This window comes from Podarcis bocagei (genome assembly GCF_964188305.1).
Source record: "Podarcis bocagei genome assembly, chromosome: 7".
NCBI classification, from domain to species: Eukaryota; Metazoa; Chordata; class Lepidosauria; order Squamata; family Lacertidae; genus Podarcis; species Podarcis bocagei.
The window spans coordinates 82,718,763-82,746,634 of record NC_138132.1 but is presented as its reverse complement, the minus strand read 5'-3'; the positions used below and the strand labels follow the sequence as shown (position 1 = coordinate 82,746,634).

The following is a 27,872-nucleotide window of genomic DNA, read 5'->3' as shown; positions in this document are numbered from 1 at the left end:
TTGCTCCAGACTTCCCAGTTGACACGAGAGGGGTGCAACCCTTGCTGATTCCTTGCTCTAGCTTCCAACAAAAGTTTATCGTTCTGCCCCATGGCTCACTGAGTGTGTATCTGTGTGTGCTTATAGTATTCAATCGCTCCCGATACAGACACTCCCAGAGGAGTCTGCCTCCAATAAAGAGGGGTCTCTCCGCCAGGAACAGCGACTCAGAAAGAGCAGCAACAGGCATACTCCAGCAAGCTCCTCTTGGGAGTGTTTAATTCTTAATTCTAGCAGACCAAATCTGCTAAATCCTTTGGGGAGATGTAGAATTGTGCCTCCAGATTTCATAGCAGCGTAGAATCGATGAGTTGGAAGGGCTGTGTGCCCCAGCCCTCTGCAACTGAATTTTGAAAATCTGCCCCTGTTACGCACTTGTCTCAATCCCAGCTTAGCCTACAGCGTCTAAGTCAATTGGTCTGTGTCCCTCCCGGGTGGCACTAGTTATAAATTAATTCCTCCTGCTTCCAGGCCCAGAGAAAGCACCCTGGTACCCTTCTAGACATTAATAAAGGATCCTTGATCTCCATCAGCGGACTCCGGTTCCACGCAGCGGCCTTTTCGCCGGGTCACCCTGCGGTTGCGGTGAAATTTGGCGTAGCAGCGCAGGCCTAAATTGGGAGAGAGGGGGAGGCCTTGAGTGAGGAGAACGGCAAATTTGTGATGAGGAAAATTCAACGTTCCCTCACCCCAAGGAGAAATCAACTTTCTCCCGAGGAAAACAAAAACAGATCTATACCCCTGCTATTGAATATTTAAAAGGTCTAACTGGATATCTAATTTCCAGTCAATAAATCAAAAGCATCATTCCCTCCCCTCCACACATTTTTTATCCTCACAACCACCCTGCAAGGCAGACCAGTCTGAAAGTGAGGCTGACACCTCTAAGCAGATGCCTCTGTGGTTGTGCTGGCCCTGCCTTGTTCTCGGTGTCTGATGGCAACTCCTCACTCATCTGAGCACCCCATAGGAGAGGCTTGCTCCCCAGTGCTCCCCCCCTCCTTTCTCCCCTTTTATTGTTATGATTATTTTATTTTGACAAAGTAATAATCATAAATAAATAAGAATAAAAATGTGCGCCCCCACCACTGAGACCATTCCATTGTAACTAGCCAACCTCCCAAAATTTCAACACCTCTTGCGATGGTTTGACCCCTTTCTGTTTTAACAGTACACATTCGACAAACACCTTCCACATCTCCTCAAAATCATTTCTCCTGCACACTCATAGGCGCCGACTCCATGGGGCCTGAGGGGGCTTGAGCCCCCTCAAAAATTTTTTGGGGGGGCTCAGCCCCCCCAATAATCTCGGGCGCCCTTCCAGCAGAGCGCCGCCGCCGTCCCCCGACTCCTCCCCACCTGCTCCCTCGCCAGCCAGCCAGCCAGCCAGCCGCGCGCCCTAGTCGGAGAGCCCCGGCCGTCCCCCGCGAGATTAGGGAATCCCCGGGGGCGGGGGCTCCTGCCTCGCTGCTTCGCAGCACCACCGCCACTGCCAAGGCACTGCCGGGGGGAATTTCCTTCCTCCTGGCGGTTTCAGCCCCCGCGAGAACGACCGGGTACCAATCGGCTGGCTGGGGGTGTGTGGCTTGCCCTATTTAGGGCCGGAGCGGAGGGGGCTCGCCCTCTCTTCTCCGGCTAGCCCCACGTTTCCCGCATATCAGCTGTTCCGGAGCTGATTAATAGGCGCAGCACGCTCTCCCCTATTCGCTCACGAGGAGGCGGCGCCACTTTATTTGCATATTCACGAGCTTATTTATTATTCGTGAGCTTTCCCGGGCCCCCCCCAATATTTTTTATAAGTCCGCGTCCCTGTGCACACTCCCTGTCTTACCTTAATGGCACATGTTAATTTATCATTCATAGCTATATCCCACACCTCTTTATACAGTGGAACCTCGGGTTGTGGACGTAATCCGTGATGGAGGCACGTCCGCAACCCCGGTGCGATTTGGTGCTTTTGTGCATGTGTGAATGGCAAAACCCAGAAGTAACCCGTTCCAGTACTTCCGGGTTTCCCACGGTCTGCAACCTGAAAACACATAACCTGAAGCGTCCGTAACATGAGGTATGACTGTACCACCCTTCCATTTTATATTCTACTTGCCCCTTCCGCTTCCTAGCTATCATAATGCGTGCAGCTGTCAATAAATTTGTGAGCAAGTCCTTCATAGCCTGCAAACCTTCCATGCCATCGTAAATTGATAATAATGCTATCTCTAGACCAGGCAAAGGCAAACTCGGCCCTCTAGATGTTTTGGGACTACAATTCCCATCATCCCTGACCACTGGTCCTGTTAGCTAGGGATGATGGGAGTCGTAGTCCTAAAAAGATCTGGAGGGCCGAGTTTGCCTATGCCTGCTCTAGAACCCAGTGATTTCTGTTATCTCCTTAAACACCCTATGCCAGAAAAATTGTACATATTTACACCCCCACCACACATACACATAATTCCCGGTTTCCTGGCGCTCCCCAGTGCTGTGTCACTGGGGAGGGGGACAGCTTCAACCCTCTCCCACCAGGCAAGCGTCAGCCCTCACCTTCTGTGCACATACAGTCATCGTAGCATTTGTTGTTAAGGCCGCGGTTGTGGGGTTTGCAAAGGTGCTCCCGTAGATCACAGCAACATCCTGCCAATTCAAGGAGGGAAGAAGTTAAGAAGCATCCAAACGCTCTTCTCTAGCGGACCACAGTGTTATGGGTTTTGGGGGGGGAAGGGGGTCAGTCTGGATGGCCTCTGAGGATCCCTGCCAAAGGGATCTCTGGCCTCAACCAGAGCCAGGCCTTTTTCGGCTGTGGTTGGAACGCTCTGTCACAAGAGACCAGGGCCCTGCGGGACTTGACATCTTTCCGCAGGGCCTGCAAGACAGAGCTGTTCCACCAGGCCTTTGGCCAAGGCGCAGCCTGACTCCCTCCTTCGGTAATCCTCACAGAACTCTAGCCCAATGGTTGCCATTTGATTTTGAATTGATTTTAGAATATCAATTTTAGAATGCTGTGTTACTTTTATTGCTGTTAGCTGCTCTGAGCTCGGCTTCGGCTGGGGAGGCTGGGATATAAATACAATTATTATTATTATTATTATTATTATTATTATTATTATTATTATTACTATTATTATTATTATCAAAGTTGTGATCCTGCGTATGGGAGACTACAATCTACAGAAGAATTGGTCCAGGTCCGGTCAAGATAATGAATAGCTTTAGCAGCTCAGCTAATTACCCACCACTTGCATCTCAAAAGAGTGGGCTCCGTTGCCATGGAGACAAATAGGTGGGCCCTTTCCTACCTCACCTGGATGGAAGCCACTGTATCCTAAGATGGAGAACAACAGGCCAAGGGGGACTGTGATTTGCGTGAGAGTTTTTTTGGTCGGTGCTGGAAGCTGAAGACACAGAAATGTCTTGCTCCATGCCGTACTTGGGGTGCTCCCCTGGAAACCTAACGGGGAAGCAAGATTCTTTTGGGCTTGTAAATGCCATTAGCTCTTCCATCCCAAGCCCAGGTTGCAGGTGTAAATAAAGCCATATATCTAAAGACACCACAGTCTCCGTCAACAAGGAACCCCCTCAATGCCTGAAGTTTGGGATCATCCACAACGATATAGTCACAGACTCCTGGGTACTATAGTTTGTTAAGAGTGCTGGGAACCTCTATGAGGGGTAAACTACAGTTCCCAGGGTGCTTTGGGGGGAGTCATGTGCTTCAAATGAGCCATGGTGTGGATGTCTTTGCTCTTCTGGATTGGTTGAGGGGGGGCAGGAGGCAGGGCCTGCTCTGCTCAAGACACCACACACAATTCTGCTTGCCTCCACCGGCGCTAGTCCTCATGAAAGCTGCTGCTCACCTGGGAGGCAGTCGAGGTGATGGTCGCAGGACTCTCCCTCGGCGGGGGTGGTTTCGTTGCCCCCGTTCTTACCACGCTGTTTGTCTAGCGGGGGAGAAAGCGAGAAAGGATGAGAAGGGGGGGTAAAGGTAAAGGTAAAGGGACCCCTGACCATTGGGTCCAGTCATGACCGACTCTGGGGTTGCGGTGCTCATCTCGCTTTACTGGCCGAGGGAGCCGGTGTACAGCTTCCAGGTCATGTGGCCAGCATGACTAAGCCGCTTCTGGCCAACCAGAGCAGCGCATGGAAACGCCGTTTACCTTCCCGCTGGAGCAGTACCTATTTATCTACTTGCACTTTGATGTGCTTTCGAACTGCTAGGTGGGCAGGAGCAGGGACCGAGCAATGGGAGCTCACCCCGTTGCGGGGATTCGAACTGCCAACCTTCTGATCAGCAAGTCCTAGGCTCTGTGGTTTAACCCACAGTGCCACCCGCGTCCCAAGGGGGGGGGTAGTGGAGTATAAAGACCTGCATTTTACATGGGTAGGATTCCCATTCATTGCCCCACCCACTTTTGCCTCTTGCCACACCCACTTTTTATTCTGGCCACACCCACTGCCGGGAAATGAGCCCAGGAAGGTTGTTCACAAACATATGAGACCCTCAGGCCTGGTTGCAGTTCTGCAAGAAATTAATCTTTTAGCATTGATAGTATCCTTTGGAACTCCCTGCCTAGTGATGTTAGGCAGGTGCCTCCACTGTACTTCTGGCCAGCTGGTGTTTGTTTTAATCCAGTTTTTAGCTTATTGTCGAGTTTAATTATCTTCAGGAAGGTTTCCCATAGTTGTTTTAAGTACAGTGGTACCTTGGTTCTCAAACGCCTTGGTACTCAAACGCCTTGGTTCCCAAACGCCGAAAACCTGGAAGAAAGTGTTCCAGTTTTTGAACGTTTTTCAGAAGCCGAATGTCCGATGCGGTTGTCAGCTATTGTTTCTGGGGCGCCTGCACCAATCACAAGCCATGCCTTGGTTTTCGAACATTTTGGAAGTCAAACGGACTTCCAGAACGGATTAAGTTTGAGAACCAAGGTACCATTGTATTTGGCACTTTTGTTTTTGCTATTTATTTTGCTTTTTTTTTTTTAAAAAAAAAGGCTTTTTCGGTTCATTTGTTTTTGTGACTGTGTGGAACCCAGTTCAGCTACTGATTGACTGACTGACTGCGGAAATGGATAAAAGCCCCCCATCCAAACAATGACTATCATCAGTGCAGGTAAGAAAAAAAAACTAATTTTAATTTTTATCACCTACAATACTGTCTTATTTATTTTATAGTACATTGATTATTGCTTTCATTTTATGGATCAATGGTCTCATTAGATAGTAAAATTCATGTTAAAACTGCTGTTTTAGGTGTTGTTTTTAAAAGTCTGGAAAAGATTAATTCGTTTTGCCTTACTTTCTATGGGAAAGCACGCCTTCGTTTTGGAACGGACTTCCAGAACAGATTAAGTTTGAAAACCAAGGTACCACCATACGGGTGTTTATTGTTTTATTCTTTCCGTAAACCGCTTCGAGGGTGTTTTTGGTGGTTTTTTTAAAAAGCAATCAAGCGGCATAATTTTTTTGTGAAATAAATAACCTGGAGTCCCCCAGGTATCGGGAGCTTCTGAGCTACACCCCCACCCACCCCGCAAAAAGGAGATGATAAAACAGGACACACCTTTCTTCCGGATTGAAGGCCACATATCCGGCCGGAGATCTTCGTAGTCAGTCCAGTCAAAGAGCGTCATGTCCAGGGTGGGCATAACGTCGCCTTCCTGCCTGACTCGCACCCGAGGCCGGGCGGACGTTGCGTGGAGGGCAGGGGGCTCCTCGGTGGATGTCTTTACCGTGGGGCCCAGGAAGGAGGTGGGAGGCAAGCCGGCCGAAGACCCTTCCCCGCCGTGAAGGGTCTGAAGCTGCTCCTCAAAGCTTTCAGGTTTCTTGTACAGGGCGCTTGGACCCGGGTCGGAAGCTTTTCCTACAGGAGGTGGAGAGTGCGAAATCAGAGCGAAAAGAACTAATGGACGCAGAAAAGTTTATTTTCCCTCTCTCATAGTGCAAGAACCCGATGGCATCCCGTTATTCTTTTTATTACTTGATAAATTTCTATTCCACCCTCCATCCGAGCATCACGGGGCAGTTTACAATATAAAAGCACAAAAATACATAACGTTGTAATGAGAGAAAATAATAACGCACTTGAGTTGAAGTTGAATGTTGGAAGGTTCAGGACAGGAGGGGGGGAATACTTTTCCAGTTAAACTGTGGAACTCCCTCCTGCCAGGAAGCAGCAATGGCCATCCGCTTGGATGGCGTTAAAATAATAATAATAACAATAATAATAATAATAATTTATTTGTATCTCGCCCTCCCCGGCCAAAGCCGGGCTCAGAACAGCTAACATCATACAGTGGTGCCTCGCAAGACAAAAAGAATCCGTTCCGTGATTCTCTTCGTCTAGCGGTTTTTTCGTCTTGCGAAGCAAGCCCATTGACGGATTAGCGCTATTAGCGGCTTTTAGCGGCTTATCAGCTTATCGGATCAGCTGATAAGCGGCTTAGCGGCTTAGAAAAAGGGGGGGGGAAACCCCGCAGGAACTCGCAAGACATTTTCGTCTTGCAAAGCAAGCCCATAGGAGATTCGTTTTGCGAAGCACCTCCAAAACGGAAAACTCTTTCGTCTAGCGAGTTTTCCGTCTTGCGAGGCATTCGTCTTGCGGGGCACCACTGTATTAGCAGAGTCTGTAACCTGAAGCATATGTAACCTGAAGCGTATGTAACCCGAGGTACCATTGTACAGCATTAAATATTAAAAACTTCCCTAAACAGGCAGCCCTCCACCCCCCCTCAAAGGATACCTCTGTGCTGCCTCAACCTGTCTCTCCGGCTGTGTCGCCTGTGGTCACGGTTCTGCTTCTTCACCCGTTCGGACCCAGGGGCATGGTTTTCCTGCTCAGGATACGGAAACTCAAAGCCCAGGAAAACGTCCTTTTGCCGGAGGCCCGCCGGCCGGTCCGTCCGCCCCGGGTCGTCGACCGATGCCGGCCGGCTCAGCACCCGCAGGCCGGGCCCCTCCCTGCCCCCTCTGGGCGCCGGCATGCCATAATGGGCCCGGTCGTGTTTGCCCAGGCCGCCGTGCCCGCGGTGGTGCGCCGTGGTCCGTATCATCGGGTGCGGCCAGGCCTCCTGGCTCGGGAAGCTGTTGCCAACCTCAGGGAGGCTGGGAGGTGCGGCGGGCCCAGGGTCGAGGGAGTCCGTGGGGCAGATGGTCAGGAGGCAGAAGGCAAAGATGGTGGAGGCAGAGGAGGCGGCGGTGCAGGCCATGCTTCTAGGTGCCTCACCTGTAACGGAAGAAGCAGGGTGTCAATTTGTGGTTCCCCAATTGCATTGATTTCCCACCGGTACACCTGTTCAACATCAACTTCATTGGACTGGTCATGTTGTGCAGATGCCTGATGATCGTCTTCCAAAGCAACTACTCTATTCTGAATTTCAAATGGAAAGCATAATGCCAGTAGAAGAAACAGACGCAGGTATAGCAAGAGAAGATCAGAAAATATTCCTCTATGCTACAGGAGCGGCAAGGATCCTAATTGCTAAAAACTGGAAAAAAGAGACTGTGCCAACAAAAAAGGAATGGCAAGACAAACTGTTAGAGTATATTGAACTGGCTAGATTAACAGAGGCAATTAGAGAGCACATGGGGAAAATGCAGAGAATACTTCACAAAACAGTGCCCTAAAATTCATACCTGGACTTGTTTCGATTAATGTCTGCAGGAGACTTTGTGGATATTTAAGTTATAATTAGAAAAATCTTAATAAAAGGAAACAGCTTATAAGAAGTAAATAAGGATGCCAGAAACAAGATAAAGGAAGTCTTTTATTTGGTTGTTTGTATTGTTGTAAATTATGCTAGTTGTTTGTTAGGTTTGTGTCTGATGGGGGTGGATTTCTGTGTTGGGGGTGGGGGGGTTTGTGTTATGTTGTAAATAAAATTTCCAATAAAAAATTATTTTTTTATAAAAAGGAAAGCATAATGCCAGAGGTCAACAAAAGAGTGGTCAACAAAACAAGGCAGTTCTTAAAAAATGTAGTATAAACACCGACAACTACGAAACACTGGCCTGCGAGTGCTCCAGTTGGAGAACAGCCTTTACCAAAGATGTCATGGGCTTTGAAGACACTCAAACTCAGAGAAACGTGCTAGGAGGAAGGCACGCTTGGCAAACCCTCACCGTGATCAACTCCCGCCCGGAAACCTATGTCCCCACTGTGGAAGGATGTGTGGATCCAGAATTGGCCTCCACAGTCACTTACGGACTCACTGTTAAAACCGTGTTTATGGAAGACAATCTGACTTGGCTACGAGGGATAGCCAAAGAAGAATACACCCGTCAGTTCAGGACACACAAGCCTTCTTCTCCCCTTCCCTGATTTTATTCTCACAACAACCCTGTGAGGTCTGCTAGGCTGAGGGACAGTGGTCAGCCCAAGCTGTGTTCACGCAAGACACTTTTGTAAAGTTCTGTTTTTGAAATCAAGTGGTGTGTACTGCAATGCACTCTCGGTGGGGCCTACCTGTGAAGCGGATTGGGGAACTACAACTAATCCAGAATGCAGCAGCTAGATTGGCACTGGGAGCAGCCGCCGGGACCTTATAACACCAATCCTAAAAGACCTACGGTGGCTCCCAGTACATTTCCGAGCACAATCCAAAGTGTTGGTGCTGACCTTGAAAGCCCTAAACAGCCTTGGCCAAGTATACCGGAAGGAGCTTCTCCACCCCCATCGTTCTGCCCGGACACTGAGGTCCAGCTCCGAGGCCTTTCTGGCGGTTCCCTCCCTGTGAGAAGTGAGGTTACAGGGAATCAGGCAGAGGGCCTTCTCAGTAGTGGCACCCGCCCTGTGGAACGCCCTCCCATCAGATGTCAAGGAAATAAACAACAATCTGACTTTTAGAAGACATCTAAAGGCATCCCTGTTTAGAGAAGTTTTTAATGTTTGATGTTTGACTTTTTTGTGTGTGTTGGAAGCTGCCGTGTGTGTGTGTGTGTGTGTGTGTGTGTGTACACACATGAGTCCCCGCAGAGAATCTTGGGATCTGTAGTTGCAAAGGGAGCTGTAGCTCTGGGAGGGGTAAATTACTAGCCATGGTGAGTCTACTCTGCCTCCTCAGTCGGAGGCAGTGAATGTTTCTGAATACCAGTTGTTGGAAACCACAGGAGAAGAGAGAGCGCTGTAGTGGCTGGGGAAACCCAGCCAGATGGGCAGGGTATAATTAATAAATTACTGTTGTTGCTATTATTATTATTATTATTATACTCAGGTCTTGTTTGTGGCTTTCCCATTAGGCCACACTGAGAACAGGATGCTGGACTACATGGTCCAGTGGCCTGATCCTGCAGCCTCTTCTTAGCTTCTGAAAGGACATTCCTTTCCCCACCTGGGAATTGTAGTTTGTTCAGGGTTCTGTGCATTCAAGCTCTGTTTTGGGAAAACTACAGTTCCCATCATAAAAAGCAGAGACATCACCTTGCCAACAAAGGTCCGTATAGTTAAAGCTATGGTTTCCCCAGTAGTGATGTATGGAAGGGAGGACTGGACCATAAAGAAGGCTGATCGCCAAAGAATGGATGCTTTTGAATTCTGGTGCTGGAGGAGACTCTTGAGAGTCCCATGGACTGCAAGAAGATCCAACCTCTCCATTCTGAAGGAAATCAGACCTGAGTGCTCACTGGAAGGACAGATCCTGAAGCTGAGGCTCCAATACTATGGCCACCTCATGAGAAGAGAAGACTCCCTGGAAAAGACCCTGATGTTGGGGAAGATGGAGGGCACAAGGAGAAGGGGACGACAGAGGACGAGATGGTTGGACAGTGTTCTCGAAGCTACCAGCATGAGTTTGACTAAACTGCGGGAGGCCGTGGAAGACAGGAATGCCTGGCGTGCTCTGGTCCATGGGGTCACGAAGAGTTGGACACGACTAAACAACTAAACAACAACAACAGTTCCCATAATTATTTTCCTGGTGGGAAAAAATTGGACACACACACAAGCACAAACACACAGACTTTAAATGCTAAGTCTGCTTTCCTGCACCCAAGAATCAGGTGCAAAGGCAGCCCCAGAATGCTTTCATGTGCAAATGAAGGCCATTAATCAACCCAGCGTCTCCCTGTCATAGAAGAGTGACCCTGTGTGCGCAGGGGTGCCTCCCAATAATGCATTGCCGCACGCTAGCTGTTGCGCCCTGCCACATCAGGGCTGTCCTGCCAGATCTGGTTGGCACTCCCGGCCTGCCTGTGCTGCACAGCTGGCTTGCCTTCAGTGGAAAAAAGTCAGGAAGTTGAAGATGCTGAAGCAGATGGTGAGCAGGTGGCCACCCGACTTGTCACTCACGCATCCGACCTTGGAGCGAAAAATAAAACTCCAGAGGGGAAATCCCTGGCCTTCCCAAAATCGAATGCCTAGTGATAATCAACCTGCGCCTGGACTGTGACCGCCTTCACACTGATGGAATGAGCCTCCAAATGACGACAAATGCCTTGCATTTAGAAATCTAGTATAAATGCATTGCACTTAAAAATCTAATGTAAATGCCTCACATTTAGAAATCTAATATTTCAGGGAGAAGGGTTCAAACTTAGCAGAATCCCTCCGCTGCTATTTACAGTGGTACCTTGGGTTGCATGCGCTTCAGGTTACAGACTCCGCTAACCCAGAAATATTACCTCGGGTTAAGAACTTTGCTTCAGGATGAGAACAGAAATTGTGCTCCGGCAGCGCGGCAGCAGCAGGAGGCCCCATTAGCTAAAGTGGTGCTTCAGGTTAAGAACAGTTTTGGGTTAAGAATGGACCTCCAGAACGAATTAAGTACGTAACCAGAGGTACCACTGTATTTACTTACGGTGTTGATATACTGTTTCATCATTGGCATTTGCAAGCAGTGTGCATCAGACAAACCATACAGAGTAACACAAGAAGATCACCATGAAACAAACGTTACCTTCAAACACCTACTGGAATACAAAAGCCTTTGTTGTATGCCTGATGTGCAGATAGGAAGTTGCCTGCCTAATCTCATGGGGGTGGGAGTTCCGCAGGCTTTGGGCATAAAACAATGAATGCCCAGCCTCTGGTCATTACGAGCCATGCAACCAAGCCATATGGCAGTGTTTCCCAACCTTTTTTGGGCAAAGGCACACTTGTTTGATGAAAAAAATCTCGAGGCACACCACCATTACAGCCCCGTGACGTCAGCGCGCAGCGTCACGCCGGGAGGGACGCACGAAAGTGTAAGTTTCAATTTTTTTCCCTCCCCCTTGCCGGGGAACCTCCAAGCTTTGGGGGTGGGGGGGGAGGAGGCAGCAAAGCGAGGCAGGAAGGAGAGCGCGGCTTGGCTGGGTGAGCTTTGGCAGGGGCAGGGAATGAGAGCCGCGAGGCGGGCGCTGCGGACGGAGGCGCTGCCCGCCGAGCTCGCAGGCAGCCAGGCAGGCAGACGGCGAGAGCCCCGCGCTGGGTGGCCTCTCCTCGCCGTCGCCGCCCCGCCTCTCGCCGCCCGACTCGCCCGCCTCCCTCCAGGCAACATCTCGCGGCACACTAGTGTGCCGCGGAACAGTGGTTGGGAAACACTGCCATATGGGACCGCCTGTAGACTTCCCCCAGGATTTCAGTGATAGGGTAGGGATATAAGTTGTTAAAGGTAAAGGGACCCCTGACCATTAGGTCCAGTCGTGGCTGACTCTGGGGTATTGGTGCTCATCTCGCTCTATGGGCCGAGGGAGCCGGCGTAACAGCTTCCGAGTCATGTGGCCAGCATGACTAAGCCGCTTCTGGCCAACCAGAGCAGCGCACGGAAACGCAGTTTACCTTCCCGCTGGAGCGGTACCTATTTATCTACTTGCACTTTGATGTGCTTTCAAACTGCTAGGCTGGCAGGAGCAGGGACTGAGCAACGGGAGCTCACCCCGTCGCGGGGATTCGAACAGCCAACCTTCTGATCTGCAAGTCCTAGGCTCTGTGGTTTAACCCACAGCACCACCCGCATCCCTATAAGTTGTTAAGGGCCTCATAAATTAATGCGAGCATTAGCTTTGGAGCCCTGGAGTTATATGCTCTCAATAGCTTACCCTATCTACAGTCTAGCTGCAGAATTTTGCACAAGCTGGGGCTTCCAGTCTAAGTCCAAGGGCAGCCCCACACAGAACACATTGCAGTAGTCAAGCCTATGTACCTACCTGAACCTTAAGGAGGCCTTTCTCTGTGTTGTTCTCCATCACTCTGAAGTCCAGAGCGAGTTTTGGGTGGCGGCGTCCCTAGCTATGGAATGCCCCACCTAGCAGAGCCCACAGAGACACGAGCGCTGCCAGTTTTAATACTTTTCTGTCCTCCCAGACCTATTTTTTAAAATGTTAGCCTCTGTTGTACTTCTGGTGGTTTTTCATTCCTGTATTTGATGGTGATTTTTCTCCCGCCTGGTTGCCTAGAGAGGCGTTCTAGTGCACCATAGGCGACCAGCCAAGTTGCAATTTCCCTCGGCTCGAGTTTTTCTATGAAAATTGACAGATCACAGCGGAAGCAACGCCTTGCCCTGAAAGGAAATGGGGGGGGGGGCGTTGTCAGCCAACACATTAACGGCAGCCAAGTAAATGTTCCAGGATTTCTCCTCCACCAGAAACGACGTGTAAAAAAAAGAAAGAAAGAATCGAAAATGACGGAAACCAGATTGGCATCTGTTACTTCACCAAGGCCAAAGAAACAGAGGAACATTATCAACAGCAAGAAATAAGTTGTATCAGCACACACACCCCGCACGTTCTTCCACAAAGCCCCTTTTCTACAAAGATATATCCGAAGGAAGAATTAGATTCTGTGATGGGCGATCACAGTGGCTGGCTCCATGCCATTGTCTTCCCTGATCATCTCACATGCCTGCAGCAGAAAACTTTGGTGGAATAGCAGCAGGGGCTGGTGCAGGTACAGATTTGGCCCTCCAGGCCGAACTACTTGGCCCTTCTCACTCCAGGCCACCCCACTTGCCAGTCCGGTTTTGAAACCTCCTAGAGCAGAGGTTTTCAACCTTTTTGGGCCCACAGCTCCCTTAGCCAACTACATTATTTCTGCGGCACCCTTGTGGTGCTTCAGAAGCCTAGTTATGTCACACCTTGCCTGTTTTTAATTCTGAAAGTTAAATTGTTGTAAGCTGGCCCAGGACCTTTTGGTGAAGCACAGGTAAAAAGGTAAAGGACCCCTGGATGATTAAGTCCAGTCAAAGGCGACTATGGGGTAGCGGCACTCATCTCACTTTCAGGCCAAGGGAGCTGGTGTTTGTCCACAAACAGCTTTCTGGGTCATGTGGCCAACAGGACTAAACCGCTTCTGGCGCAACAGAACACCATGACAGAAACCAGAGTGCACAGAAATGCCATTTTCCACTGAGCCTCTTGGGCTTGTGGATCAGATGATCGGTGGTTCGAATCTCCGCAATGGGGTGAGCTCCCGTTGCTCTGTCCCAGCTCCTCCCAACCTAGCAGTTCAAAAGCACACCAGTGCAAGTAGATAAATAGGTACTGCTGCAGCGGAAAGGTAAATGGCAGATTAAAATGTATTATTAATATTAATAATTTTATTATTTATACCCTGCCCATCTTGTTGGGTTGCCCCAGCCACTCTGGGCAGTTTTCAACACATATTAAAAATATAATAAAACACCAAACATTGAAAGCTTCCCTATACAGGGCCTTGATGAATCTCTCCTTGATGAATCTGATCAGAGGACTTTCCTCAGGGAAGGTGCCACTGCTGAGAAGGCCCTGTGCCTGGTTCCCTATAACCTCACTTCTCACAGCGAGGGAACTGCCAGAAGGCCCTTGGAGCTGGATCTCAGTGTCTGGGCCGAACGAGGGGGGTGGAGATGCTCCTTTAGTACTAACACTAATTATAATTAATTCCATTCATAATATAATCTCTAAATTCACCTGCTCTTTTCCCAAGCCAGATCTGAAAACAAGAAAATGTTTTAGAATTCATCTATAATCGGGGAAATTATGCCTAATTTGAGATTTTGACAAGCGCTAGAACTTCCAGGCATTTTTAATATGATTTGGCTCCTTTTCTTACATATACAATGGAACCATCTTTATGAAGTGTCCCATGCCTGTGGCAAATCTGGAGCTATACTTGATAATCCAATAACACCGATAGTCTTTCCTTGGACTTTTGTTACTTTAGCCCACGTGAAACTGCTTAATCATAGAATTATTGAATCACAGAATTGTAAAGTTGGAAGGGGACCCTAAGAATCACCCTACGGCTGCCCCATACGGGGATGGAACCTGCAACCTTGGAGTTCTCAGCACCACACTCTGACCAACTGAGCTATCCAGCCTCTATTTTATACTTTGGGTTTTTCGTCTTTTCAGCTGTTCTCTCGGTTCTATATACATTCCATAATGAAAAATTAAAAAAAAAAACTTTGAGCACCACCCACAAATAAAACATAATAATGAATAGTGCAACCTCTGGGTCCACTCGCCCTTTCCCCAAGCCGGATCATCAAAGAACCAAGCATGGTTAAAAACTGGGCCAGTTGCACCAGCCAAGACTTATTATCCTCCCCACCCCTTAAAAATATCCCACTATGGCGTATATATATTTGCACAAAGCCGCTTGGCAATCCATCAAGCGAGTTGGCATTTTCGCCGGGCCGGAGGAACAGGTGCGGCGTCGTGCTGACTGCGCTTTCTCCACGGCGCCCGGGCGAGGGAAGCTTGCGCGCGTCCTTGGGGAAGCGCATTTGAAAGGGGAGAGAGAGAAAGAGACAGAGCTTGTGCTGAAAAGACGGAGGGAGCCCTCCCCATTTTTATATTTTCCAAAGGGATGAGAGGAAGGAGTCCACCTCCCTCCCTCCCTCCCTCCCAGTCCCCCGGGTCCCCCCATTGCGCGTCCGAGGCGAGCCCCAATGCGCCACCAGCGGCCGCGCCGTCCGTGCCAAAAACTCCAGGCGCGTCAATGGGACTTGGCAGGGGCGCGCCGGATGATGGACGAGCGTCTCGGGAAGCGCCCGTCGGGCCCCGCGCGCACCAGCAGCCGGGCGGCAAGAAGGTTCTCGCAGGAAGGCGGCGAGAGCAGGCGAGACAGGGTCCCATTGTGCCGGGCTCAATGCGGCGAGCCTGCCCCGCTGCGCCGGCCTCCATCTGCTCGCTGCGCGCCCGGGCCTGGGAGAGACGGGACATGTTTGGAGAGTTCCCGGGACCCCGCCGAGCGCGCGAGGCCTCGGCGCCCCCAGTCCGCTGGCTTTGCAAACTTCCCAAGAGCAGAGAAGAAAAGCGCCCCCTAAGAATCCATTGGAAGCCCCTCTTCTTCTTTTCTGGGGACTGGTCTATTATATCCCACCCCCGACCGTTTCCTGCGCATTCAGCCCGCTCTGAAAGCCGAGGTCGCCCCCTTTGCTTCAACCAGCCTCTCTGTCTTTTAAATTCCTTGCCAACTCCGGCAATTCGTTCTTCACAAACGGCCCACCAAGGACTCCGGACAAGCGTGTATCCTTTCCAACTTGGCGGGGGGGGGGCGTCCCCCCTTCCCCAACTTCCCTTTCAAGAACAGAAGAAAAACGCGACTGGATCAGGCCCACCGCCCATCTAGTCCGGCGTCCTGTTCTCACAGTGGCCAACCTATTTATAATAATAATTTATTATTTATACCCCGCCCTTCTGGCTGGGTTTCCCCAGCCACTCTGGGAGGATATTTCTCCCAATCTGGTCATGAATGTACGGCTGATTCTCCTTTTGTCTTATGTTTTTTATTTCATTTTATTTCATTCCAACTCTTCGCATACCACTTAACACTGCCGTTCCCTTTTTGCTTGTATACGGTATTTTTTTCTCTTTTGCCTGTATAATTTTTTATTAATTTTTTCAATCATTTTCACAATAATCTTCATACCCAATGGTTCCCTAAATTAGCTTTCCACCCCCACTTCTGCAGAGTTTTTCCTGAAACCTTTTCTACTGCATTATATCTCGATCTATTACACAATGTTTCCCCCAGATAAAGGAAAACAATAGAAATACTTAACTGACCGATCACATCGGTTCTGCCCCCCCAACAAAAACCCTGGCTACGCCCATATTTATTTTTATATTTTACTTTTTATTTCATGTGATTGATATAACTTCCAAGCGGTTTTCAAATAATACAAAAATTAACTAGTAAAAATACCAGTTTAACAGTAAAAAAATTAATTAAAACCAACAGTAAAAAAGAAAAGAAAAACACATTGGCAGCTATGTGTCTGGATAAAGGTAAAGGGACCCCTGACCATTAGGTCCAGTCATGACCGACTCTGGGGTTGCAGCGCTCATCTTGCTTTATTGGCCGAGGGAGCCGGTGTACAGCTTCCGGGTCATGTGGCCAGCAGGACTAAGCCGCTTCTGGTGAACCAGAGCAGTGCACGGAAACACCGTTTACCTTCCCGCCGGAGCAGTACCTATTTGTCTACTTGCACTTTGACGTGCTTTTGAACTGCTAGGTTGGCAGGAGCAGGGACCAAGCAATGGGAGCTCACCCCATCACAGGGATTCGAACCGCCGACCTTCCGATCGGCAAGCCCTAGGCTGTGTGGTTTAACCCACAGCGCCATAGGTCTTCCTAAAGGAAAATGTTTTAAGCATACAGCAAAAGGATCTGCCTGGTGTCAACAGGCAGGGAGTTCTACAGTTGCCACACTGAAATATCTATTTCTTATAATAGCCGAATGAGTATTACGTGGTACCTGTAAGAGTTCCAGTACTGCAAATCAAAGTGGTCGAGTGGGCAACAGATATAGGGCAATGCATGAAAGTAAACCAGCCCCAATATGTTAAGGGCTTTGTCTACTAATAGGAAGACATTGAACTTGGCTGAGTGCACATTTCTGAGCTGAAAGAGCCTCACTCCTGTCAGCAACTGGGCTGGAGTGTCCTGCACCAACTGCAGTTTCCCAGCATTGGAATTTAATATCAACCTACTGGAGAGACGAAGGGACGTGGTTGGCGCTGTGAGTTAAACCACAGAGCCTAGGACTTGCCGATCAGAAGGTGGGCGGTTCGAATCCCCACCACGGGGTGAGCTCCTGTTCCTCGGTCCCAGCTCCTGCCAACCTAGCAGTTCGAAAGCATGTCAAAGTGCGAGTAGATAAATAGGTACCGCTCCAGCGGGAAGGTAAACGGCGTTTCCGTGCGCTGCTCTGGTTCGCCATAAACAGCTTAGTCCTGCTGGCCACATGACCTGGAAGCTGTACGCCGGCTCCCTCGGCCAATAAAGCGAGATGAGCGCCGCAACCCCAGAGTCGGCCATGACTGGACCTAGTGGTCAGGGGTCCCTTTACCTTTTACTGGAGAGACAAATCGACTTTGATACGATGACTTCTTCTGGAGAACAAAATTGTGGGTAGATTCAGCTCGAAATGCAATGAAATTGACAAGCTGAACTCAGGTGGATCATGCAAGTCAATTCAAATGAGATAATGTGCAAATGAGAAGAGAAGACTCCCTGGAAAAGACCCTGATGTTGGGAAAGATGGAGGGCACAAGGAGAAGGGGACGACAGAGGATGAGATGGTTGGACCGTGTTCTCGAAACTACCAGCATGAGTCTGACCAAACTGCGGGAGGCAGTGGAAGACAGGAGTGCCTGGCGTGCTCTGGTCCATGGGGTCACGAAGAGTCGGAGACGACTAAATGACTAAACAACAAATGTTCAAATGCGGGAAACCAAGAGGCTGTGTTGCCTGCAATCACTCCTGTTTTCCTATTTTAATAGATCTGTATTATCCACATGTATTTGATGTGCCAATGTCAGGGTGCGGTCATTCATCGTTTGCTCTTCTGCAACATTTGGGGCTGCATTACACACCACACATTTAAAGAACACCCAAACACCCAAGAGTGAATCCTGGGAGATGTAGATTATCCCTTACAGAACTACATATGCAGCACACTAAATATACTAGAGTTCCCAGGTGGGAGAAGGAATATGCTTTGAGAACATAAGACGAGCTTGTTGGATCAGGCTAGTGGCCCATTGAATCCAGCATTCTCTTCTCACAGAGGCCAACCAGGAGCCTTTAGAAAACTTTCCCAGGCACAACACAACAATTGGCGTCCCACAATGCATTATGGGAAGGCACACCCCAGCCGCGACTATAAGCAGGGCTGCTCTTCTACGGCAGGAAGATGCTGAGTTGATTAATGGCCTTCATCTGCACATTAACGGCCTCGGTCCAGTATACCTGAAGGAGCGTCTCCACCTCCATCGTTCTACCCGGACACTGAGGTCCAGCGCCGAGGGCCTTCTGGTGGTTCCCTCACTGCAAGAAGCCAAGTTACAGGGAACCAGGCAGAGGGCCTTCTCGGTAGTGGCGCCCTCCCTGTGGAACGCCCTCCCACCAGATGTCAAAGAGAACAACAACTACCAGGCTTTTAGAAGACATCTGAAGGCAGCCCTGTTTAGGGAAGCTTTTAATGTTTGATGTATCACATTCTTTTAATATTCTTTTGGAAGCCGCCCAGAGTGGCTGGGGAAACCCAGCCAGATGGGCGGGGTATAAATAATAAATTATTATTATTATTATTATTATTATTATTATTATTATTATTATTATTATTATTATTATTATTATTATAGCATTCTGGGGCTGCCTTTGCACATTATTCTTGGGTGCAGAAAAGCAGACTCAGCATTCCGCTCCCAGAAAAAGAATTAGGGGAATAATAACAATAACAATAAGAGCAACAATAACTCTAGGTGGCTCCCAGCAGAATATTAAAAACATGATAAAACATCAAACATTAAAAACTTCTCTAAACAGGGCTGCTTTCAGATGTCTTCTAAAAATCAGATAGTGGATTATTTCCTTGACATCTGGTGGGAGGGCGTTCCACAGGGCGGGTGCCTCTACCAAGAAGGCCCTCTGCCTGGTTCCCTGTAACTTGGCTTCTCACAGCAAGGGAACCACCAGAAGGCCATCAGCACTGGACCTCAGTGTCCGGGCAGAACGATGGAGGTGGAGACGCTCCTTCAGGTATACAGGACTGAGGCCGTTTAGGGCTTTAAAGGTCAGCACCAACACTTTGAATTGTGCACGGAAACATACTTTACCCCCCCCCCCCTCCACAGAGCTACAATGCACAGAACCTTGAACAATCTATGGTTCCCAGGTGGGGGAAGGAATGTGATTTTAGAAGCTAAGTAGAGGCTGCTGGATCAGGCCAATGGCCCATCTAGTCCAGCATCCTGTTCTCAGTGTGGCCCGATGGGAAAGCCACAAGCAAGAGCCAAGCACAAGAGTTGTCTCCGTTCCTGTGGGTTCCAGCAACTGGTATTCAGAAGCATTACTGCCTCCGACCATGGTAAGGTAAAGATAAAGGACCCCTGGATGGTTAAGTCCAGTCAAAGGCGACTATGGGGTTGTGGCGCTCATCTCGCTTTCAGGACGAGGGGGCCGGCGTTTGTCCACAGACAGCTTTCTGGGTCATGTGGCCAGCAGGACCAAGCCGTTTCTGGTGCAACAGGACACTGTGACAGAAGCCAGCGTGCACGGAAATGCTGTTTACCTTCCCGTCACAGCTGTACCTATTTATCTACTTGCACTGGTGTGCTTTCAAACTGCTTGATTGGCAGGAGCTGGGACAGAGCAACGGGAGCTCACCCCGTCGCGGGGATTCGAACCGCCGACCTTCTGATGGGCAAGCCCAAGAGGCTCAGTGGTTTATACCATAGCGCCACCCATGGAGACCCAGCATAGCCATTGTTGCTAGTAGACATATTGTCCTACAATAATTTGTCCAGTCCTCTTTTGTAGCCATCCACATTGGTGGCCATCACGGCCTCTTGGGGGAGCAAGTTGCAATGGGTGAACAAGTCCCTCCGCATATGGGAGATGATCAGCCTGGCACCTGAATCTTATCTCAACCCTGGCAATGGAACGAAACCCTTCACCACACCCAAAGGCAAACAGGCTAGCTTAGGGGCCACAGGCCAGGTTGTATTACACAACACACAGAGCGCTCTGTCCTCCTACAAAGGGGAACAGTTGGCTGGGGGGCCCTTAGGAGTAGGGCTGGGCGATAATCCAGTTTTCAACATTGTGATATATCACCCAGTTAAACATCACAATATACCAAAATACAGTGGTACCTTGGTTATTGCCTGTTGTCTTTGTCCAGCTGGACCATAAAGAAGGCTGATCGCCGAAGAATTGATGTTTTGAATTATGGTGCTGGAGGAGACTCTTGAGAGTCCCATGGACTGCAAGAAGATCAAACCTCTCCATTCTGAAGGAAATCAGCCCTGAGTGCTCACTGGAAGGACAGATCCTGAAGCTGAGACTCCAATACTTTGGCCACCTCATGAGAAGAGAAGACTCCCTGGAAAAGACCCTGATGTTGGGAAAGATGGAGGGCACAAGGAGAAGGGGACGACAGAGGACGAGATGGTTGGACAGTGTTCTCGAAGCTACCAGCATGAGTTTGACCAAACTGCGGGAGGCAGTGGAAGACAGGAGTGCCTGGCGTGCTCTGGTCCATGGGGTCACGAAGAGTCGGACACGACTAAACAACGACAACCTTGGTTATTGAACTTAATCTGTTCCAGAAGTCCGTTCGACTTCCAAAACCATTTGAAAACCAAGGTGCGGCTTCTGATTGACTGCAGGAGCTTCCTGCACTCAAGCGGAATCCGTGTTGGATGTTTGGCTTCCGAAAAACGTTCAAAAACTGGAACACTTACTTCCGGGTTTTCGGTGTTTGGAAGCCGATTTGTTCAACAACTAAGCCGTTCAAGAACCAAAGTACCACTGTATGTCTAAAATAAGGATGGAGCTCTGAAGAGGCATATGCTGGCTTCATGGTTTTCCCCGCATGTGATTTTTTGCCATTGTCTGCTCTTATGATTTGTAGCAGGCAAGGGAAAGCTGAGCCTGCAGAGTTAACAAGGGCTGCAGGAATCAAGAGAGGCTTTGGTCCCCCCCAAGTCATGCTTCAAAATACATTGCCAGGCCAAAAATTATGAAACTGATATCATGATATGGACTTCAAACCTGATTCACATCTGATGTCAGGACTCCATGACAATGGAGTTGGGGAACAATGATGGGGAACGGCACAGAGAGTCAAATGTGGGTGGGGCGGCAGGGCAGGGCAAGGCGGCAACCCTGGTTCACTTTGAGCAGCAAAATGGGACACACCAGCCCAGATCTGGAGCTTCCCCATCCCTCTCTAGGACAAGAATGGGAAGGCTGCATCCCTCCAGGACTTACTGTACTGCAACTCCCATCAGCCCTGCCCGCTGGTCGTGCTGGCTGCGTCTGATGGGAGTTGGAGTCCACCGAGTCCTGGAGGGCACCCAGGTTGGGGAAACCTGAGTTGAAGAATGGAAAGTTGGTTTGGTATGGCTGGCTGGGCTCTGAAATGTTTGATGCTCACCATCCCTAGACCACACAGTACACTTCCAGTACAGTGGACTAATGCCAGTGTCCTGGAAGAAGCCAAGATCATCAGTGACGAAGCAATGGTTCTTCAACATCAACTTCGTTGGACTGGTCATGTTGTGCTGATGCCTGATTATCATCTTCCAAAGCTACTACTCTACTCTGAACTTCAAAATGAAAAGCGTAATACTGGTGGTCAACAAAAGAGGTTTAAGACTCTCTCAAGGCAAATCTTAAGAAGTGTAGTATAAACACTGACAACTGGGAAACACTGGCCTGCGAGCGCTCCAGTTGGAGAACAACCTTTATCAAAGATGTCATGGGCTTTGAAGACGCTCGAACTCAGGACGGAAGTGAGAAACATGCTAAGAGGAAGGCACGCTTGGCAAACTCTCACTGTGATCAACTCCCGCCCGGAAACCTATGTCCAGGGACGCGGACTTATAAAAAATATTGGGGGGGCCCGGGAAAGCTCATGAATAATAAATAAGCTCATGAATATGCAAATAAAGTGGCGCCGCCTCCTCGTGAGCGAATAGGGGAGAGCGTGCTGCGCCTATTAATCAGCTCCGGAGCGGAAATTGGGTGGAGCTTTTGCTCGGGAGGGAGGGCAGGAGGCATGCAGCCCGACCCTGTGCATTTTGGGCTGGGGGAGGGGCGGCGATGGCGCTCTGCTGGAGGGGCGCCGGAGATTATTGGGGGGGCGGAGCCCCCCAAACGAATTTTTGAGGGGGCTCGGGCCCCCTCAAGCCCCATGGAGTCGGCGCCTATGCCTATGTCCCCACTGTGGAAGGACGTGTGGATCCAGAATTGGCGCCCGCAGTCACTTACAGACTCACTGTTAAAAATGTGTTTATGGAAGACAATCTTACTCGGCTACGAGGGATCACCAAAGAAGAAGAAGACAACCACACAGCAGACTACAGTTAAGCCCCTAGGCCAGGGGTAGGGAACCGTTGGTCCTTTGACTGTTGCTGAACTATAGGCAGGGCTGTCCTAATATCCTAATGTCCTAAGACATTTTGGCACCTGAGGCTAACCACAGAATACTGCCCACCCCTGCCAGGGAAGAAGTGGTGAGTGAAGATGTACATCAGGACCAAGGAGATAATTAAAATCTACATCAGGGCCAATTGGGAACTAGGGTTGGAGGAGACCAGTAGCGCCCCCTATTTGCCAAGAGGCTGCATTGCGGGGGCAGATCTCATCTCCAAGGATTGTGTCTCAGTTGTCAGCTGAGGAATGCCCCCAGAGGCCAAATTTTCTGCCTCTGTGGATCCTGCCACCCAAGGCAGTCGCCTCTCCTTGTCTCATGAGTGACTCTCATAATCCCTGGGCATTGGCCATGCTAGCTGAGGCTGATGGGAGTTGTAGTTCAGCCACATCTGGAGAACCCAAGATTCCCCACACCTGATCCGAACCATGAATTAATAAACCATGGTTAAGCATTCTGTGTGAACCAAGTCCTTAGCAGAAATCCGTTAAGCCTTAACCATTAAGAATTCCAGAATCTCTGCCGTCTTTCTTTGCAAATTTAATCCGCACCAGTGGAGCACCATGATTCTTTTCTTTCCCTCTTTTTAGTATATCATGCAAGACTGGTGTATGCCCAACACAAGATCTCCTCTGGTGGATTTTGCTATCGGTTTCTGACTCCCACTCCTTTTAACAGCTACAGGAAAATGACTTTTCCCACCTCAATTAGGCTGCTGAGATGAAGACAGCCCACCAGGAGGGGGGCTGCATCTGAAAGGATTACAAGTTCAGTCCTGAAAATAAACCGCCAGGCTCTGAGTGTGCTCAGAAGCACTCTGATTTGTTTATTTTTTAAATTAAGAGTATGTCTTTTGCACCCCTCTCCGGTTGTTAGGTTTTGGGGGTCCCAATATAAACTAGAGTAGATCTGACAAGCCTGAAATTGTACCCTTCCTGACCTAAGGAATCCCCATTGACATTTCTTCTTGCATTTCAAATGTCCCTTGTGGCAAAACATTGGGAACATTAATTTTGAATGGTGCATCTTAGTATTTTTATATTTTTAAATCCTAATAAGATTCATGCCTAGGTCCAAAGTGTGGGATTCCCTGATGCCTTTCATTTTATAATTTGGACAATTTTGTACCACTTAATGACAGCTGTCTCTATGTGCAGGACACTCAGTGAAACAAACAAACAAAATGAGTTAAAACTCTCGTATCAACATTCAATTAAAAAGCCGTATTAGAAGGAGAATCTTGCATTTTTAAGTACTCACCCCTAATATTTTATTTTGTGAAGAAAAGTCAACATTTAAAGAAGTGTATTGCTCTGGTTTCAAGGACAATATTTATAATTGGTTTCAACTGGATGTGTGTGTGCATGTAATCTTCTGGATTTTGAAATGTATGGGAGTTAATGAGCAAATTTTTACTCCTTATAGCCCCCTTTTCCTCCAGCCCCCACCCAAAAAGAATCCAACAAGCCCCCAAAAAAGTCTCATCACAAAGATGCAATCATATTTCTAATCAAACCATCTCAACTGGAGATTCTGTGATGAAAGGACTCTTAAACGGAAGAGGCAAGACTCTCGATACGTATAACAGCCACTTCATGTCCGTATCATTAAAAAAAGGGGGGGCATCTTCCAAAGATGGGGTCGCTAATACTTCCCTCCTCTGAAACTGACCTATTGCCACTTTTACAAGTTCCCGTCTGCAGCATGAAACATTTCATAAACACACACATTTTACTGTCTTTCAAACTGCAGCCGCGCTCAATCTAGGAAACCTTTTTGGCACAAACTCCCAGAGATCCAGAATTATCCCTTGGAGACAAATTGGCTCAGGTGAGCAGAAAACAGGGGTGGGGGTGGGGGGAGAGAAAAAGAGAGAGAAACAGACCCCCTCCCCATGCAAAAGCTCTGAAATGTGTCTTTGTCTCAGTTCTCCAAGGAAATGGGGTGTCCCTGTTCAAGGGGGGGTGGAGCTATTCCAAAAGAAAGGGACTGGATATTTGCTATTTCATTTTATTTGACTTGAAAAGTGTCCAGGGTTGGGGATTTGTGGGTGAAGGCGTCTGGCCACGATCCAGGGAGGAAGGGAGGCAACTTCCACCTCGTGCCTTAATTGCTTTATGAAATTATGGGTTGGTAACGGATCCAAGATAAGCAGCCTGTAACCCTGAATTTAAGACTACTATTGGTAACGAGGGTCTTAATCCCCACCAACTCCCTAGGCTCCCCATCTAAAGCAAACCTCAGCAAGTTACTTCATATGTCAAGATTTGTTCGCCGTCTGTCGTTTTTAAAAATACACACGCGTCCCAGGGAGTTGCACAATAACAAGAAGTGTGTGTTAAAACCTCGTTCACATCCCACACAACATATACGTATGTGCAGTTTGAAGCCAACACAGAAAAAAGTCGAATTTAAATTAAATGAAAACTGGAGCGACTCAAGAGCAAACTGATATGTACAAGGATCTAGGCTGCTAGAACTATAACGTGCAAAAGGGAAGCTGGAGACTTGTTCTGCCTCCGGGGGCTGTTAGTTCCTACTCAGAGTAGACCCACTGAACTCCATCCAAGATGACGAACTTGAGTCCATTCATGCTCCAAGTGCAACTTGGTGGGCTTACGATTTGTTGGACCTAAGGCAGCGATGCCCATTAATTTCTGTCTACTCTGAGTAGGGCTAGCATCTGCACCATTCACATGCCCTAGATACACATCCTACCGTGGATTGGGAGCGGGGAGGGAAAAAATTGATACGGATAAATAGGTTATATATAGGAGATACACACACACACACACACACACACACACACACACACACACACACACACATATAACCTCACTTCCGTGGTACCTTCTGGATTTCTCATTCTCAAAAAGCCCCAAATCTCCTATCATCTATCTATCTATCATCTATCTATCTATCTATCTATCAAAGCGACTTACGAAAACATTTATTTCATAAAATTTATATGCCGCTTGCTCGCTTTAAAAATCCCCGACGACTCCTCACATGTCTAAAATGACCACCTTATGGGGAGATAATCCGAACATTATTTAAAATTCTATGCCAGAACCCTCACCTTTTTAAGAATAAAGAACCCAAGGACAGCTTAGGAAAGGCATCCACCCACCAAATATTCCCCCTGTTCAAAAATTTAAAAAATCTTTTGCTCGGAGCGAAGTCTGGGGAGATAAAGAGTTCCCAGCACGCGCCAGGCTGCCGCGCAGATGCCGCGGTAGATGCGCGCGTGCGGAGCTTACCTGCTTGCTGCTAAGCCAGCGCTGGGAGGCAGCTCGGCTGGTCCAAGGCGGCGCTGCTTTCTCCTGAATCCCGAAGTGCTGAACGGGAGGGAGAGGGGAAAATAGAGGGGAGGGGAGAGAGGGGTTGGGTTTAGGAGTATATTCCCCCCCCTTCTAAAAAAAAGTGAGGTGCCGGGGATTTTCAAGAGCAGGGGGAAAACTGGGAGGACTTTTTCTAAAGCTCCCAGACTTAGAAAGAAACAGTGTTTGAAAAGGAGCATGCTTTGATGCAGAGAGGGGTGTGGTTTTGTGTGTGTGTGTGTACGATTAGGAGGGGGGAGTGACGGATTTCTATGAATTGCAAAGAGGGGAAGGCGCGTTCCCGTCGCCAGGCGCGCCCCCCCCCAGCAGTGCCGGGGAGCTGCTGCTCGGTCTAGAGACAAACGCACACTCACACAAAGGAGACAAAGGGAACTGGTACCCAATAGCCTAGATGTTTTAAAAAGGCGACAGTCCAGCAATTATATGTAATATTCTCTCTCCCAGGGAGATGACGGGAGTGGGGGAGAATTGGCTTGCTGTGGGGTGGGAGAGAGGGGGGTGGGTCTAGCCTGGCGCTCCTTTCCCTCTGGGTGGTGGTAGGGGGTCGTTTTCTCTCCCCCTCTTCACCTCCATCATCTTCATCCCGCCTTCCTCCTAGAGGATTGTGGGAAACTCCCAAAGGGTAAATTGATGCCTTTGAGGCAGGGAGAGGCGTAATGACAGCGAGACCCAGAGGGTCCTGCTGAGCTGGTTAAAACGATTCTCTCTCCACTTTCCACGCACACTCCCCTACCTCTACCCAGGAGAATAGAGGGGAGGGGTCTCCACCTGGGTCTCCCGCCTCTAGATCGACTTTATTCATTGTGAAAACTGATGACACCCTTGCTACCAGTTATGTGCATCGGGGTTTTTTTTCCTTCGCTGTTCCGCGGTTTTTCAGCTTTGCTAAATCAATTCTAAACCCGCTTAGCATTAAAAAAATAAAATAAAAACTAAGCGAGGTGCAATAGGCAACAAAAAGCAAATATAAATGGTGCTCGCTTTTCCCTGTTCAGCTTTATGACCCCCCCACTTTTGTTATAACTAACAATACCCCCCCGCAAAAACATAACACTTCTAAACTGCTCCACATTAAAAAATATATAGATTAATCAATATACTGTGTACGATATTCAGCCAGGAGAAACCCCAATACCTGCTATGACTACGCTGATACCAGCTGTGCGTTTTAAATTCGCAGTTTTGTGCAACTGAAATCTGCGGGTGACGAGCAGCTGTTAAAAGCAGAGGTGCGGGTGAAGAGAAGAAAAGTTGGCAACCTTTCTCCGTTCAAAACCATTGCGTGCCAAATTACTCATCTGCCTAGGTTTGCACCATGAGCAGCAGAGGGTCGTAGCCATGGGCTGCCCCCCTAAATAAATAAAAATTATTAAAAATACGTAGCAAACTGAGGATCTGCACCCCCAAAAAAGGCCTGCCCGCCTAACAAAAGGCCTGCCGATATTCTCGGAGCCCACCATCAGAAATGGACATGACTTACTTAGGCCCGTTAAACTCAAAAGGTCTACTCTGAGTAGGAACTGGAGACCACCCAGGGTGTGGTATCTGGATGCAAACTGGGGCACCCTAAGAATCTCATTTCTAGTCGAACCGAAAGTTGCTACTAGTCCTCAGGGCTAATTTAGGTCCATTGATTTCAATGCGCCTACTCTGAGTAGGACTTAAGTTGGATGCCACCTGTTAGATAGTGGGTAGACATAGCAGACGACGCAGCGTTTTCTACAAAGCAGCTCTTTATTTGTAAGCTGGAACAGAACTGAACTGAAGGGTTCAGTCAGCCTGCTTATATAGAGCTCCAGTACAACGTAACTATAACAATTTTCTAAAACTATCCAATCACTGAACGTCACTTTCGATCCCTTACTTGCATAACTATCTACAGTATCCCCCTGCTGGCCCAGGGTGAGAACTTCAGTACATAACACCACCCATCCAGAATCGTCTCTCTCCCCTTCCTCATCCCAAATATCCAGGGGGTGTGCAAGCGAGTGAGTGAGACAGTAAGATTCATCTGCGAAATTCTTCGGCTCAGGTTTTTTTCTAAAGGCATAGGAGCAGGGCAGGGGGGAGAAGTTGGCAACCTTTAAGCCATGAGCAATTGAGAGGCGGACGAGGAGAGTTAATAAAATAAAATAAAATAGCCCCACTGTTGGAGAGG

General features: G+C 48.7%; 1 protein-coding gene across 4 annotated transcripts; it reads right to left on the bottom strand.

Moving 5' to 3' along the window:
• DRAXIN (dorsal inhibitory axon guidance protein) lies at positions 1-26,591 on the bottom strand. 4 transcript variants are annotated; one of them, XM_081203172.1, is made up of 7 exons: positions 25,634-26,591; positions 13,891-13,912; positions 6,770-7,252; positions 5,591-5,890; positions 3,888-3,971; positions 2,578-2,667; positions 1-650 (listed from the first exon to the last, which is right to left on the bottom strand). In XM_081203172.1, exons 3-7 carry the CDS (start codon positions 7,233-7,235, stop codon positions 538-540), a joined length of 1,053 nt encoding a protein of 350 aa, XP_081059298.1. In that variant the 5' UTR covers positions 7,236-7,252; positions 13,891-13,912; positions 25,634-26,591; the 3' UTR covers positions 1-537. The 4 variants fall into 4 exon arrangements, with proteins under 4 accessions (XP_081059298.1, XP_081059296.1, XP_081059295.1 ...); XM_081203170.1 differs by lacking the exon at positions 13,891-13,912 and having other exon boundaries at positions 25,634-26,590; XM_081203169.1 differs by lacking the exon at positions 25,634-26,591 and having other exon boundaries at positions 13,891-14,211.
• Between the last annotated feature and the right edge of the window lie 1,281 nt (positions 26,592-27,872).

What these genes read in the sequence shown, in the direction of transcription:
- DRAXIN (XM_081203169.1), bottom strand. Translation starts at nt 13,942, where the DNA reads ATGAATTCTAAAACATTTTCTTGTTTTCAGATCTGGCTTGGGAAAAGA. An exon ending in CTGGCTTGGGAAAAGAGCAG is followed by an intron (nt 7,253 to 13,890) that starts GTGAATTTAGAG and finishes CTTCCGTTACAG; the next exon opens with GTGAGGCACCTAGAAGCATG. An exon ending in TGACTGTATGTGCACAGAAG is followed by an intron (nt 651 to 2,577) that starts GTGAGGGCTGAC and finishes CTCCCAATTTAG; the next exon opens with GCCTGCGCTGCTACGCCAAA.